Source organism: Macaca thibetana, chromosome 4 (assembly GCF_024542745.1).
Source record: "Macaca thibetana thibetana isolate TM-01 chromosome 4, ASM2454274v1, whole genome shotgun sequence".
Classification (NCBI taxonomy): Eukaryota; Metazoa; Chordata; class Mammalia; order Primates; family Cercopithecidae; genus Macaca; species Macaca thibetana.
This window is the reverse complement of record NC_065581.1, coordinates 68,366,954-68,383,777: the sequence shown is the minus strand read 5'-3', so window position 1 is coordinate 68,383,777 and position 16,824 is coordinate 68,366,954. Positions and strand designations below refer to the sequence as shown.

Below are 16,824 nucleotides of genomic sequence, written 5' to 3'. Positions count from 1 at the left end.
CCTCCTTTCACTCGGAACCCTAGGAATCAGCACCAAAGCGCGTAGCCCGGCAAGTTTCCGCACGTGAATGGATTTTCCTGGCTTATCTCCAAAGACCTTGCGGTATTTCACAAAGCTAAAGAGAGGTGAACGAGCATCACCCTCTCCCGGAGGTCGTGCAGCCCCACGGGGTCGCTCCTCCCGCTCCTCCACCCTCGGTGCAGCGGCTGCCTCCCGAGCTTGCTCGCGGGGCCGTTAGCGCCAGACCCGGCGGAGGGCCGGGGGGCCCCTCCCCGCCTCCCTCTCGCAGCCCCTCTCCGCCAGTAGCAGCGCTGCTGTCTTCCCACAGGAGGACTTGGGAGGACGCTGGAGTCTGCAGCGCCCCCGCCCCCTCGCTTTTTCTTTCTTTCCTTGGTTTGGGATCTTGCTGCTGGATCCGGGAGAGGTTCTGAGAAGACAAGAGCGAGGGACTGAGCGCAGGCTTCCGCTGCGGCGCGCGAACACAGCCGGGGCCACAACCCCCAGCGTCTCCTCCCGCTCCTCGCCACCCCGGCGGGAATGTGAGGAAGGAAAGCCCCCAGCGCCGCCGCCCGCTCTCGAAGGCGTCCCAGAGAGCATCCTGGGGGCCCGCCGCTGGAGCCCCTGTCCCCGCAGCACCGCGGGACTGGAGCGGCGAGGTGCGCCGGGTGCCGCTTCTCGGCTCCCACTCTTCGGAAAGAGCGCGGTGGGGATCAGCGCTTTCCCCGCACTCGGCACAACTCTGGGACCGGCGGCGCGCGGCTGGACTGAGTCCCGTTTCCCGCCAGCTCACCCGGAGTCGGGAGCAGCCCCTGCCCGCTCGCCTGCACCCCTTATCGCTCTAGCTTGCCCGAACCTGCCGCTCCTCCACGCCCAGGTAGTGAGCCCCGCGGCTTCAGGTCTCTGCAGCGCCCTCGGCCCCATGGACAGCGCACCCGTCACCACTTCCTAAGTGCTGGCTCCGCCGCCGTCCAAGCTGCGCACTGGGGTCCCTCGGCTCGCCCTTCTCTGGTGTGTCCGCGAGGCCGGGGAGTGTGCACCATGAAGTCCGTCCTGTTCACCCGCTTCTTCATCCTCCTGCCCTGGATCCTAATTGTCATCATCATGCTCGACGTGGACACGCGCAAGCCGGCGCCTCCCCTCACCCCGCGCCCCTACTTCTCTCCCTACGCGGTGGGCCGTGGGGGTGCCCGACTCCCGCTCCGCAGGGGCGGCCCGGCTCACGGGACCCAAAAGCGCAACCAGTCTCGGCCGCAGCCTCAGCCGGAGCCGCAGCTGCCCACCATCTATGCCATCACGCCCACCTACAGCCGCCCGGTGCAGAAAGCGGAGCTGACCCGCCTGGCCAACACGTTCCGCCAGGTGGCGCAGCTGCACTGGATCCTGGTGGAGGACGCGGCGGCGCGCAGCGAGCTGGTGAGCCGCTTTCTGGCGCGGGCCGGGCTGCCCAGCACGCACCTGCACGTGCCCACGCCGCGGCGCTATAAGCGGCCCGGGCTGCCGCGCGCCACTGAACAGCGCAACGCGGGCCTCGCCTGGCTGCGCCAGAGGCACCAGCACCAGCGCGCGCAGCCTGGCGTGCTCTTCTTCGCTGACGACGACAACACCTATAGTCTGGAGCTCTTCCAGGAGGTAGAGGCCAGCCCGCCCCACTGGGTGGGCGAGGGCGCGGGTGGAGGACGCCCGGGCCGGCCAGGCTGCAGCCACACGCCCCTTGCACTCCGGGTGCACTTTTGAGTTCTCAGTTCTCCATACGCGCATTCGGGGCACCAAGCGGAGCCGCTCCTTGCTGGCATTCCGCAGCCTCCGCTGGCCGTGGGTGTGGAAGGGGTGTGTGTGAGAGGATCACTGTGGCTCAAGGGGCGGGAGTCTTCTCTGGCTTTTCTGTGTGTGTGTGGGGGGGGGGGGTCAAGAGAATAGCACAGGTGTGAGGCGCGGGAATGATTTCCAGGGGCCGGGCTCTTGCCGACCTGAGGATGGAACCTAGACCTGCAGGCGCTGGCTGCGAGAGGAGATCAGGGAGGGACCTGCACCGTAGGGGGTGGCGGCGGGGCGGCGGGGAGCGGGTAGGCGTGGTGTTACTCGAGGCCTTTCAGTGCCTACAGGTGTGATTCTCAGTCTAGGACCATGTAGGGAGAAAGGTGGAGATAGCCTAGAGAGAAATTTCACTATTGCCGCCCACTGGCGCGGAAATGGTTGTTAGAAGAAACACTGATTTCTGTGGCGGTCCCTCCTCTCTTTCCCACACCTCACAAAAGTCTTTTCTGACCCTCCAGATTACATTTGTGTTTTTTTGTTTTGTTTTGTTTTGTTTTGTTTGCAAGAAAATCCTTTCTGGAAAATAAACTGTTCTGCCCTGTGGTTATGTCTTTTTTGCAGCCCAAGGTAATCATCTGGGCTGCCTGGTCCCTTTTCACGCCCTTTCTCTAAGGCCTCTTTTTGGCGAGTTAGCCAGGACGCATTTGGCGGGGCCTTTGGCCTCGTCCTGGTGCTCTCTGTGAGGTCCTGAGTGCAGCCCGGCTCCCTGCTGTTGAAATGGCCCCTGAGTTCCCTGCGGGCGCACACACAACCCCAGCAGGCACAGGGTTAGAACAGGTGTTCTTCCTTGAGGCTGGTATCTTGCGGTGTGTGTGTGTGCAGCCTGCAAATGAGACTGAGTGGCATGGGTTTTGTCAGTTTTCTTCTCTCTACGCAATTACAGCCAAAGAAAATCTTCTTGATTGATTTGACGCCCTGTGAGACTGTTGCCTTCCTCCACCTGAAATTTCTTGACGTCCTGCTCCGGAGAGACTCCCCCTGCCCCCCGCCCCAATTCCTCTTCTCCCAAGTAAACTGGACATTGGGAAAGTACTATGTGTGAGTTGGACCCTGAACTCCTAAAATAATCTGTGTGTCTGGTCATCAGATACCCTAACTGCTCCCCACACTTTCATCCTCATCTCTGGTTTGCTTTCTTAACCTCAGGGCAGAACTATTCTGTACTCTTCTAGTTTAATTTTTCTTTGTGGCTTTAAAAAAAAAATTCTTAAAGGTAATTGCCGCCTTCATTTCTATTCATCCTCTCTTTCATGAATAAAAGGCACAGTAATTGTTCTTCTTCTTTTCTTTTCCATCCTTTCACTGTAGAGGACTTTCTTTCCTTGTTTCTCCAGATGAATAAATAAGCTTGGCATTGTATAGTATGGTCCTTACTCAACCCAAGATTAGAGATACCATCTGACGTTTTTAATTGGTCTTTTAATCCTGCTTCAGCGCTCCCCCCTCCAAAAAAATAAAAGGGGCTTGCGTCTGAAGTGAAGACTGTACATTTCAATGCACCATAATTTTTAAACTGCAAGGTCTTTTTTTTTTTTCTTCTACAACTTGGAAGTTGCCTCGTCTGTGAAAATATGTGGTCTTATTGAAATAAAATAGTGCACGTTACTGTTAATGAATATTGTAGGAGGCTACATTGTGAAGGAGGAATGATTCAGTTTATTCTGAGCTTCTAGCCTCTTGGTGTGAGGTGTTAGAAGAGTTGGCACATGCAGGCAGTGAAATGATTCAGGACACAGCCTTCCTTTGATGCTTCCCAAGCTGAAAGGAGGGCTTGTTGGTGGGGGATATTAAGCATCAGGAGAAAATTCCAGTAGGTTTTTCATTAGTCCATATGGGGGAAAATATAAAATGAGGTGAGAGTAAGGAGGAAAAATAGTATTGTCAGAGAGGACATTATAAAGGAAAACACACAAAACTTTCAAGACACTAAACTTTTGTACAATTGGAAGTAATGCAATAATCAAAATAAGAGCATATGCAACATTTTTTAATGTTGAGGTGCCACATATACAAAATATACAACAGGTTTGTTGTTTTTGTTGTCATTTTAAGCATAATAGGCATGACATACTTAGAATTTAAGTCTTCTAGCTCCTTGGAGATCACTCCTAGACAGTAATTTTATGACTAGTACCTTTCTCTACCATTCCCCCACCAGCAATGTTTTTGGACAGATTAGGGCTCTGTTTGACATGTATGTATGCTAATACATTCAGTTTTCTTTCTTTTCTTTTCTTTTTTTTTTTTTTTTTTTTTTTTTTTTTTTTTTGAGATGGAGTCTCGCTTTGTCTCCCAGGCTGGAGTGCAGTGACACAATCTCGGCTCACTGCAAGCTCTGCCTCCCAGGTTCACACCATTCTCCTGCCTCAGCCTCCCTAGTAGCTGGGACTACAGGCGCCCGCCACCACGCCCGGCTAATTTTTGTATTTTTAGTAGAGACGGGGTTTCACGTGTTAGCCAGGATGGTCTCGATCTCCTGACCTCGTGATCCGCCCACCTCGGCCTCCCAAAGTGCTGGGATTACAGGCGTGAGCCACCGCGCCCAGCCAGTGTTCTTTATTATAACCTTTTGCGTGCATGGCAAGCATTAATGAACTCATTAGGCTAGTGGAATTTATGAATTATTAGTCTTGTGCATTTTCCAGAATTTGGAAACCCTTAGGTTTATTAATGAGACAGCCTACCATACACCCATTCTCAGATTAATGAGTCCGTGTAAATTACAGTTTAGACATTGTTCTCTGGAGAAAAGGTAGGACCGGATAAAACATTGAAAATCTGCAGCTCCTTGGGGGAAAGCAGAGATGCTGATTAGGAATGCTATAGGGCTGAGGCATATATCTCAGCCCTTTATACTGTGCATGCACACCAATTAGTTTTTAAGTAATTCACAGTACTTAAGGAAAGAATACCCCAAGTCAGGTTTCATCTTTTATTCATGGTGCTTCCAATTTCCATGGTTGATGTTAAAGTGGATAAGATAAAAGGAGGAAAATGAACCAGGTACAAATTAGCTCCCTAAGTATTGGCTGCAAATGAAGGAAAGCAAAGGATGAAAGGTCTCCAAATTAAATTAAAGACGCAACAGGCAATCTGTGTTCAATTATTTCTCCCTGGTAACTGGAATGGTGCTTTGTCATCTCATACAGCTAACTAATTTTCAGCCTTTCCTTTCAACTGAGCTGCACCGCCAGGAAAGAAATATTTGCATTGAACACTCTTATGTTAACAGCCAAATCCATTTGCAAATGAAGTTTCAGTGTGAATCTTAGCCACAGAAATGGGGCTGTTCATTGGAGAAGGAGGTGGTAGGGTTTTTCAGGTTTCAAATATCTCAACAGCTACTCCTTTTCTTCCTGTGGCATTGATGGGGTTTTGCACCGTGGATCACAGGTAATCCTGCCTCCCTGTGCATCCTATCGATCTATCTCTCTGGAAAAGCTTATTTGCAAAAGATTTAAGCTGCTTTAATAAAAGCCACAACTACAGATAAATGTGACTTTATTTTTAGTCATGTTTTCAATAACATTATTGATCCGGTTTCTGTTTTTCACCAGAAAACCTTCAAAGCTTTCTTAAATTTAAAATAGATGCTTTTCAGGTGAAGTTGATTTCGCCTCTGGAGATCGATTGAATTGAAACCTTAAAAAAAAAAAGAAAAAAAAAAAGTAACGCTTTCCAAGCAAGAGAAAAAAAACTTTAGAAATTTTGAATTTAATGAAATAAGACTGGAAGACAGTCTGGCTCTCAGACACTTAAGGGGTTGTCAAAGGAGTCAGTGACTGAGATTACATCTAGAAGATGTTTCTGGAAAGCGATGAACTAAAGAAGCCCCTTGTTTGAATCTTTTGTTAGCTGCTATTAAGCTATTTGTGTACTAGGCAGGTAAAGGAGTTTTGAGGTTTAATTCTGTCTTGCTTTTTTTCAGAAGCATTTGTGTGCTTTCCCTCTTTACCTGCTGCTTATTGGAGTCATAATCTGAAGGATATATGAGTTGATAATATTTGGCCCTTTTCCCCCTGAATAGTACTTCTATTTATGTTTCCTGAAAGGAAACATGAGATTTACCTTTTACCCTTGGTACATTTACTTTATGTAGGGTAATTCTTTTTAAAGTGAAGGAACCTAGAAGATTTTCTTGGATGGAACATTAAAAGACCATTTTACCTGAAATGTGCCCCTTGTATTTTATTTCTCTCCCTCTGAAAGCTATTAAGAGTCATGCCATAGGTCTGATAAAATGTGAGAATTTTATAGAAATGTGTATATGAAACTACAGCCAGTTTTCTTAGGCTATAAATGTTAGGTTTTCTTTACTCTCCCTGGGTGTACAGTAGTATTTGAATTATGGTTCATTTTTTATAAGAGTTTTCTTTGGAGACCAGCAGTTTTCATTTGGATGTTGATATTTTAATGGGCCAGAAATAACAATTTGGGCCTAAAGATGTTCTCCCTTCTGCCTCTTCCTATTGTCTTTTTCCATCATTCTTCATCTGTCAACCTACTTTTCGCTGATGATTCTGTCTTGTGAGTAGACATACAAACATGTTTGGATTATTGCTTGGTGCAATGAATGTTGTGTCTTTTAAACACTTAGGCTGTTGTTGCTTCTTAGAAACCGTAGTGGGTGGCTCCCTTTCTGCTGTCTACTCCCCTTGCCTCTAAATTACAAGCTGGTAAATTTTCTCTTGTGTGAACAGTAATGGAATAGTAATTGCTTTTAAGGCATGCTGCAAAAGCAAAATAGAAAAACCAAAGTCAATGGTCTTATTTATTAACTGTTTCAGGTGGTATTAAAGTAGTGGTAGGTTTTTTGTTGTCATTATTTTTTTTGCACAGAATTCAGTATTGTACAGATATGTCTGTTTAAATGTTTTGGACTCTGGAATATTTAGCCTGTGTAAGTTAACACATATATATTTGATTCACAGTGCTTGTGAAGCATGAAATTTAAGTTTTGCATGGAGCTCAAATTCTCCCACCAAAATACAAATAAAATTGTTATACCAGTACATAGATAAATACGTAGGTAGGTTTAGAATAGATCTCCAAAGCACAGAAATAAAACTAAGATAATTTGTTGTTCATGCCTGGTAATTTTTGCACACAATTTTAAATAAATGTTAATACCCTTTATCGTGGATATAAGCAAAATATAGTTGACATAAATTGAGCATTTACTATAGGCAAGGAAGTAGCCTTAGGCTTTTTCGTGTATTATTTAATCCTCATAACACCCTGAGCTAGGTAATAGTACTGTCTCTGTTTGTTTTTTTAATACTGATGCTAATAATTAGTTATGGACCCAGTCCCTTGGTGAGTACAGAGGACTTAAACAAATGCAACCTGACTGTAATATAGTTGTTTACCTCTGAGCTATATAACCAGTATCCCCATTTTTAACAGAAGCATTAGGAAGTAACTTGAAAATGTCATATAGCTGTTACGTGGCAGAGACATGATTTTGAACCCAAGTGCCCTGGTTCTGGCACCTGCATTGTTGACTGTCCTGAAACTCATGTCATTTAACACAGTCACATGAAAATATGTCATTATTATAATAAGTAAAGCACCTGATTAGCAGGAGCCTTGTGATATTATTACTGTCTTCTGCCATCCTTGAATTCAGGTCTTTCTTCTTGGTTATGTCAACTTTTAGCTTTCTCTTTTGACTTTTGGTGACTTTTTTCCTTTTTGTTGTTTAAATTGAAAAATTTGTATGTTAATACATTTGTTGTGTAGACTATAATGTTTTGATATAGGTATACATTGTGGAATTACTAAAGCTAATTAATATATTCATTACCTTACAAATTTATCATTTTTGTGTGTGTGGTGAAAACATTTAAAATCTACTCAGCGATTTGCAGGTGTACAATACATTGTTAATAACTATAGTCACCAATTTGTGGTGCAGTTGATCTTCTAAATTTATTCTTCCTCACTGAAAATTTGTATCCTTTGACCAAACATTTCCCCAATTCCTGCCCCTACCTTTTTTCCCCTGATAATATTTGGTCTTGTGAAAATTTTATCTCATCTCTCACTATCTCTAATTTATAGACCATTTGATATTTAGATTTTATATTTAGATAAAAACTGCCAGGTTAGTATATAAACTGTAGTCTTTTATTTTTTAAACTATGTATTCTTGTGAATAAGAATTAATAACTTCTATAGATATTAAAATTAAGTTTTTCCTCATTTGCTCTGTGTACATCAACAACTCTGTCTCCTAGGCGAGTATCGTGTCAGGGCAGGCAGAACTGAAAGGAAGAATAATTTTCAGGATAGAATGGAAGAAAATACAGAATTATGGGAAGCAGGCTCAGGAGTTTATTGTTGAAACGGAGGAGAGGAGCTGGGGGCCTGAGCCAATTTGCGCTGAAGCTAATGTGACTGAGGCAGCTCCTTCTGGGAACAGAGATGTGCTTGGAGGAGCCTTGGTTCTCACCAGTGTACCCCTTATGTTGGCTGCTGCAGGCAGCACTACCAGGTTCATTTGACTGCTCACTTGTTGGTAGAAGTTTTGTTAATTTTCTTGTCCGATTTCTTCTGAGATGAGGAATTTCCTTGGATAAAAAAACAAAGTAAATCATTGGTTGAGACTTTTTGCATGTTAAAAAAATCAAACAAGAAAACTTGGAAGTGGCTTTGCTGAGGAGGACAGCCATGTTCTCTACCAGAAGTCAGATTGGGTCTTTTTCCTAAAACAACTAAAAATGCAGTAGTTTGTTTACTTTTTAAAATCCGTCTCCTCCACCTGTGGAAAGAGAACTTTAAACACTATGTATGTTACATGCTGAATCTAAGGCTGTTGTTCCTTCAGCTTGAACTGCAGATATTCCTAAATTGTACCTGCATCCCTAGTGAAAGCTGAGTGTGCTAAATGCTGACCATTCTCTGTTAACTGAGATTTCAGTTATCTAAGAGAATCGTATCTTAGCAGTACTAGTGTATTACTCTGGAAGATTCCTTCTACCTACCTGAGCTCAAACTTCACCCTATTCAGAAGATGTTTTAATATAATGAGTCAGTAGGCCTTCTCTACTACTAACAAATATTAATTGAGCACCTACTGTGTACAAGGCACTGTGCTTAATTAAGGCAGGGAGTATTTCAGCTCACCGAAACAAGAGCATCTCAGTCCTTACAGATTGATTCTCTGGACTAAATATGCATGGTACCTTCAGTGCCTGTTGAGAGAAATGCACGTGTCTGGGAGTGTAAAGCAGAGGTCCCTAATGGAGTTGTTGACTGTAGGAGTAATTGTGGAGGAAGTGACATTTGAGCTGAGAAGTAAAGGACAACAGGGTGATAAGTGATAGTGGGTGATAAGACGGGGATGAAAGAGCCCTCCAGAGAGAGGAAGCCATGTTTGTGAACTTGAGAAAATGGAATACATGGAATACTCAGAGACCTGAAGGATGTTCTTGATGGCAAAAGGCTGGGTGATGAGAAGCTGAGGTGGAGAAATAGGCAGCCACTTTTCCGTCTTCTGGATGTCCAAGTGCGGTTCTCATCTTTGAGAGAAACTGTCCTAGAAAGAACTCTTCAGGTTCTCTGTATTTGGAAGTGGCATCTAAATCATGCCCATTAGAATCTTCTTCCTGGATACTATCGTGTCTTTATGTAAACTTGTGATTTTGAAAGTATACATAGCAGTGTAAGGAGCATGCTTTCCTTTTTATTTTTTTGCATCTGGTTTTCAGAATGCCCATTAGGCAAATTTTTGGACTTTAACTTTTTCAATTAGACCTTGGATAAGGTGGGGAGTAAATTGATAGGAAAACTGTAGATAAGTATTTGTCCATCTAGTTGTACCAAACAATTGGTAATGTAGACTTTTGTAGATCCTTTAAGAGTACCTGATATCACATTAAATAGTATGATACCTGAATACGTATTTCAGTTGTTTCTCCCACTAGAATACCAAGGTAGGAATTTTCTTTTGTTTACTGTTGTATCTGTAGTGTCCAGAGCGATGCCTGGCATGTAGTGAACGCTCACTAAATATTTTTTGAATGAATGAATTATAAGGCACTCCAAAGCTGAAGGAAGTTATTATAAACAGAGTTTAATCCCAGAAAGGAGTCCTGCACAGAGATTGTCAATCAAATCATAGTTTTGAAGTCTGTGTTGTGTGTCTAAGATTATATTGAACCTTTTAAATAGAAACTGGAAGATAAATGTGGTCCCTACTCTGATTCTAAGAGCTTTTATGCTAGAAGGAAAGAGAATGTCATGAGTATTTATTTATATAGCAAGGCATTACCACCAACAGCCATTAAAAGGGGGAGGTTTGTCAAGGTGGTTGTGAGTCAGTTGAGTATTTGGCCTCTTCACACACGTGAGAGACTGGAGGCTGGTGGGGAGCTCACATAGGCGTAACAGCCCATGTTCAAATCCAGCCTCACTACTTAGTGTTTGCATTACATTGGCAAGGGTTGGCTGCCTCAAGTGATTGTTTTAAGTACTATAGGCAAGTAATAAATACTAGTTCTTTTTGCCTTGTTCTCTCCACTATGGGTGACTGCCCTAATTGAGGGTATACCAGATAACTGCACTGTCTTGTGTGGTTTGTTAAATGCCTCTAAATGCTCTGCTCCTGACATCTGGACTATGTTTCTAGAGGCCTGGGGAGAGGAGGAGGTAAAGATACTTGACTTTCCCAAATTAGTCTGTACCCAAGTGGAACTACATAAATTGGGTACCTTAATTACACCATTGGGTGTTACTAGAGTGATTAGAGAGACAAGAGTTAAGTAGGGCTTGTCTACAAAGAGTCCTGGGAGGAAGTGAGATGTGCGAGAACTAAAAGCATCTAAAGGACATTTTAGACGGAGAGGAGGTGAAGGGCGTTTTCCTGTGGGTTCTGACTTCTGATGCTAACTCCTAACTGAAAGCTAGGAAGTTGGCTTACATGTAGCTCAGAGCAGAATGCTAACCCAGCTCACTGTAACCTGTGCCTCCTGGGTACAAGCAATTCCCCTGCTCCAGCCTCCTGAATAGCTGGGATTACAGGTGCAAGCCACCATGCCCGACTAATTTTTGTATTTTTAGTAAAGACGAGCTTTCAACATGTTGGCCAGGTTGGTCTCAAACTCCTGACCTCAGGTGACCCACCCCACCTCGATCTCCCAAAGTGCTGGGATTACAGGTGTGAGCCACTGTGCCTGGCCCTAGGTGTGGTTTTTAATTACCATGTAACCCCAGGCCCAGTGTGGACCTAGGGCATAGTTACTATATGATACAGTGATTATCACTGGCACAAATGAATGAATCAAAGAGGTAGTATGTCACAAAGGAGAGAGCAACTTAATTGGAAGGAATGAAATAGATTTTTTTAAAAGCACATGATTAGAAGCAATAGTTTAAGGTCATTTCCTGGGGTGGGAAGGTTAGGAGTATTCTTCTGTCCAGCACCTATTGGAGGAGGTGGAAAGGATCCCAGATGCCAGCCTTCTCTGTGTCCATCCTTCTCCCAGCCTTGCCTGGGGACACTGAGCCGCTCGCTGGGCTTTGAATGACTGATGCTTTTTGGGAAGCCCCATAAGCTTGTTTCTCTTTTTTCAAACATTGCTTAAGTTTTCAGAAATAAAAACATTCTAAAGCTTATTTAGTGCTAGAATGAGGAAAATATAGGAGAGAGGGTGTGTGTGTGTGTGTGGCTGTATGTGTGTGTGTGTGTGATTTTACCTACCTGTGTGGTTGCCTCCTCCTTGCCTGTGAATGCAGTGACTGCTTTCCTTGTTCCTTCACAGACCCTGCACCCTCCATTTCAATTTCTGGCAAGAATTGTGGCCAGACCCAGGGGTCTGATGCAGTGGTCCCCAACATTTTCTGGTCACATAATTTCTAAACGAATTCTGTGAAATTAACCCTCTGGGATATTTTTTTAATTGACATGTACATTTTAAAAATAATTTTTGAGATGGAGTCTCTCCAGTGTATTATAAATGTTGGCATTTGTAATGAAACTTAAATATATCCAGTAGATTCTACAAATATTGTTAACAGTTTGATACCCACCACCATTCATTTAATAAACATACTTTTCAATGACATTTGGATAAAGATATATATATACACACATACTTTTAAGTGAGACAGGGTCTCTCTCTGCTGCCCAGACTGGAGTGTAGTGGCGTGATCACAGCTTACTGCAGCCTCCACCTCCCTGGGTCAAGCAATTCTCCTGCCTCAGCCTCCTGAGTAGCTGAGACTACAGGCACATGCCAACATGCCTGGCTAATTTTTAAAATTTTTTTTGTAGAGACAGGGTCCTCCTTTGTTTCCTGGGCTGGTCTTGAACTCCTGGCTTCAAGCAATCTTTCTGCCTCGTCTTCCCAAAGTACTGGCATTACTGGTGTGAGCCACCACACCTGGCCACATTTGGATATTGTATATTGCTCTTTTCTGTTCTATCTTCATTCCTCCTCAGAATATTATCCTAGCATAATATTTTGAGGTTCAAGGTCATCTCCCTATCACACATATCTACAATGACAAAAAGAATATAGATAGAATTTAAAGTTTTAAAATCCTGTGGCTATCAGCCTCTGTCTTAGAAAAGCTTTAGGATTGACTTACCATTACAATTAGTATTGGCAAACAATCAAAACAACAATAAATGTTACAGGGTTGGGTAATTAACTATTAAACATAAAAGCTACATTTATTAGAAATCGATTTCTTAGTGACATGGATGGAGCATTTTGTTGTTGATTATATATTCTGTATTCATTGACGAATATTACAGATTGCTAGAGATAGAATTTAGTATCAATTTCATTCCTATTAGGTCAACTTTTTTTTTAACATAAAGAAGTGATTAAAGTGGGAAGCATTTTCTTACAGCAGTGTTTCTCAGTTTTTTGAACTCTCAAGCTTTAAGCCACAAATTACATGGTGATTTTATAGCAAGAACTATTTTAATGATTTATTAATGATATTAGGTCCCCTCCAGTTTTGTTGAATGCAAATAATTAGAAACCTCTGGTTGCCCCAAAGGATTTATTACCCATTCACTAGAGACAGTGGTTTTCTTAATAAAGATAGCAGTATTTCTGATTACCTTTGTTTGGTGCCCTGGAGGTTTTACTAGGTGGGACAGTGCAGTTAATAACAATACAGGATGGGTGAGCAGTCAGGTCCTTTGTGAAGTGGGAGAAGGGTGATGTGAAGTGGGGTTGGGGAGGGGCGGAGTGAAGGAGAAGGATGGAGAACCTGCCCCTATCCAAGTAGATCAGGTTTAGGAAAGCTTATGCCATATGTAGGGATGCCAAGGGTCTGGGAATTTCCCTGACTTAAAGCCATCTGCATTCACGTGTTCCATGGGGAGTTGTATACATTCAGTATCATGCACTTCCAGTCTGAAAAACTGCTGTTTTGGTAGAAGTAGCATAAGGACTTGGAAGATGGGGCCTTTAGACCTGACTGAGCCAAAGGCTCCCATGACCTCAAGGGAACTGACTAGTGCTTTTTTCATGTTTCACTGTGTGCTAGGTCCCACCCTTGGCATTCAGATGTGTGCATGTGCTGCTGTTTAATTTTCATCGTCTGCTTTGCAAATGAGGAAAGGCCCCGATATCCAGCTTCCTCATAGGACCTGATCATAATACATACGGTTCTGAGAATTAAACAAGGTGACAGATGTGTAAAGTGTAAACTCTGTAAACAGAGTAACTTCACTCTCCATTTGTACATCTCTCAGAAGTCTGGGGCAACAGGAGCTGTGGAAAGGCTCCAGAAGACAAGGTGTCACAAAGCCACCTAGCTACTGTAGCTGGACCCATCCTGACAGTCGTAGCGGCCCCGGGTGCCGCTCTGTTGGCTGATGGGAATGCAGATTTAAGTATGGTCCATATGTGGACGTGTTGTTTTACGTCTAAATAAACTTGGCATTGCAAGATGAAAATGCCAGTATCATTTTTAAAGGTCAACTGACAGTTTGGGGAGATTTTTATAACTTTGATAAGTTCCTCAGCTACATCTGTTCACACTGGCAAGAGTGCGAGAGACATTCTTGGGAAATCTTTTCTATCAGAGGAGCCGCAGCCTTGCTCTGCGGAGAAGTTCTGACGACAGTTGTCAGAGTGTTTGGGGCTCATGCACTGTTAATTATTTTCATTTTCCATTAATGAACATTTCTTTTAATTTTCTTCATTCTTCTTTAATGAGTTTAACTATTTGCCTCTAACTTTGCTTCCTGCTGTGTATGCTGATAAGACAGGTTTTGGGGTTTTTATGTTTTCTGGTCTTGCTTTTCCCCTTTGTTTTAGGATTTAAAACAAAAAGGTTAAGAGGTTGGGTTGACAATGCTTGCAGTTTCTGTTTTACAGCAATCCCTACTGTTCCTCTGAAAATTGGTTGATTGTCCTATAGTTTAAAATATATGTGTTCATTTGATTGGCTCTTGTAAATCTAGTGACATTTAAAAGTACATGCCAGTTAGGCATGGTGGCTCACACTTATAATCCCAGCACTTTGGGAGGCTCAGACAGGAGGATGGCTTGAGCCCAGGAGTTCGAGACCAGCTTGGGTAACATCATGAGACCCCACCTCTACAAAAAAAAAAATTTTAATAGTTGGGTGTGGTGGCATGTGCCTGTACCCCCAGCTACCTGAGAGGCTGAGGTGGGAAGATTGTTTGAGCCCTGGAGTTTGAGGTTGTGGTGGTCTATGATTGCACCACTATACTCCAGCCTGGATGATAGAGTGAGACCTTGTCTCAGGAAAGAAAAAGAAAAAAGTTCATGTCTATTCTGTTTTTTGTTATGTTTCTTTCCTCTAAACATGAAGAAAAGCAGTGGGGAGAAATAAAATTTGAGTATTCCTGGGTTTTTTTTTTTTATCATAGTAAAATATACATTTGCCATTTTACATTTACCCTGATAGCCTTCAGTGTGGTAAAATACACATTCACCATTATTCATTTAACCTGATAACCTCTACTCTCCTTTCTGTTTCCATGAGTCAGACTAGGTACCTCATATAAGTGGAATCATACCAAATTTATACTTTTGTGTCTGGTTTATTTCACTTAATGTCCTTGAGGTTCATCCACATTGTAGCATGTATCAGAATTTAATTCCTTTTTTGGGCTGAATAACATTCTATTATATGTATATTCCACATTTTGCTTATCCATTCATCTCTTGATGGGCACTTGTATTGCTTTCACATTTTACCTATTGTGAATAATACTGGTATCAATATTAGTGTACACATAATCTGAGTCCCTGCTTTCCATTCTTTTGGGTATATACACAGAAGTAGAATTGCTAGATCACAGTGATACTTCCATGTTAGTTTTTTGAAAAACCACCCTACTGTTTTCCATAGCAGTTACACCATTTTACATTTCTATCACCAGACCGCAACGGTAACAATTTCTCCACACCTTACCCACCACTTGTTATTTTCTGTTTTTTTGGGTAATAGCCATGCAAGACAAATATGAAGTAAAGTGAAATATTATGAAAGGTGTGAAGTGATACGTCTTTGCGATTTTGATTTGCATCTCTCCTATAATTAGTGATGTTGAGCATCTTTTCATGTGCTTATTGGCCATTTGTCTCTCTTCTTTGGAGAAATACCTGTTCAAGCCCATTCTGCCCGTTTTTGAATTGGGTTTTGTTGTTTTTAGGAATTCTTTAGATATTTTGGATATTAGTCATGTATTAGATATGTGATTTGCAAGTGAGGATAGCCTTTTTATTTTGTTGATAGTCTCCTTTGCACAATAGTTTTTATTTTTGATGAAATATAACTTTCCATTTTGTGCTTTTGGTGTTATATATCTAAGAAATCGTGCCAAATTCAATGTCACGAAGCCTTTCCCCTATGTTTTTTTCTAATAGTGTGTAGTTTTGGCTCTTTTATACATGGTGTTTGGTAAGGGCTCAACTTCATCCTTTTGCATGAGAATATCCAGTTTTTTCCCAGCTGCATTTATCAAAAAGACTCTTCTTTCTTCCACTGAATGATCTAGTGGAAGTCACTGATCTCATCAAAAATCATCTACCATATGTGTAAGCATAACCACCCAATGGGTTCTTTTTACCTGCTGCCCAGATACAGCTGGTTTATCAAGATGGGAATTGCAATAGAGAAAGAGTTTTACACACGTACAGCTGGCTAAATGGGAGACTGGAGTTTTATTATTACACAAATAAGCCTCCTCCAAAATTTGTATGTTAGGGTTTTTTCTTTTTTTATTATTATTTTTATACTTTAAATTCTAGGGTACATGTGCACAATGTGCAGGTTTGTTACATAGGTATACATGTGCCATGTTGGTGTGCTGCACCCATTAACTCGTCATTTACATTAGGTATTCCTTCTAATGCTATCCCTCCCCCATCCCCCCAATCCACAACAGGCCCCAGTGTATGATGTTCCCCACCCTGTGTCCAAGAGTTCTCATTGTTCAGGTCCCACCTATGTGGTGGTTGGTTTTCTGTCCTTGTGATAGTTTGCTGAGGATGATAGTTTCCAGCTTCATCCATGTCCCTACAAAGGACACGAACTCATCCTTTTTATGGCTGCATAGTATTCCATGGTGTATATGTGCCACATGTTCTTAATCCAGTCTATCATTGATGAACATTTGGGTTGGTTCCAAGTCTTTGCTATTGTGAATAGTGCTGCAATAAATGTACGTGTTCATGTGTCTTTATAGTAGCATGATTTATAATCCTTTGGGTATATACCCAGTAATGGATCCCTTCCTTACACCTTATATGAAAATTAACTTAGGATGGATAAAAGACTTAAATGTAAGGCCAAAAACCATAAAAACCCTACAAGAAAACCTAGGCAATACCCCTTCAGTACATAGGCATGGGCAATGACTTTATGACTAAAACACCAAAAGCAATGGCAACAAAAGCCAAAATTGACAAATGGCATCTAAGTAAACTAAATAGCTTCTGCACAGCAAAAGAAACTACCATCAGAGTGAACACACAACCTACAGAATGGGAGAAAAATTTTTCAATCTAT

General features: G+C 42.8%; 1 protein-coding gene across 2 annotated transcripts in view; it reads left to right on the top strand.

Moving 5' to 3' along the window:
• Positions 1 to 405: 405 nt before the first annotated feature.
• Positions 406 to 16,824, top strand: part of B3GAT2 (beta-1,3-glucuronyltransferase 2) — a 73,385-nt gene continuing 56,966 nt past the window's right edge. Inside the window, exon 1 of one of the 2 annotated variants that reach the window (XM_050789726.1) lies at positions 406 to 1,629. In XM_050789726.1, the coding sequence (XP_050645683.1) occupies positions 1,039 to 1,629 (591 nt within the window). In that variant the 5' untranslated portion in view covers positions 406 to 1,038. The remainder of the gene's footprint in view (positions 1,630 to 16,824) is intronic. The other variant, XM_050789725.1, reaches the window with a different exon arrangement.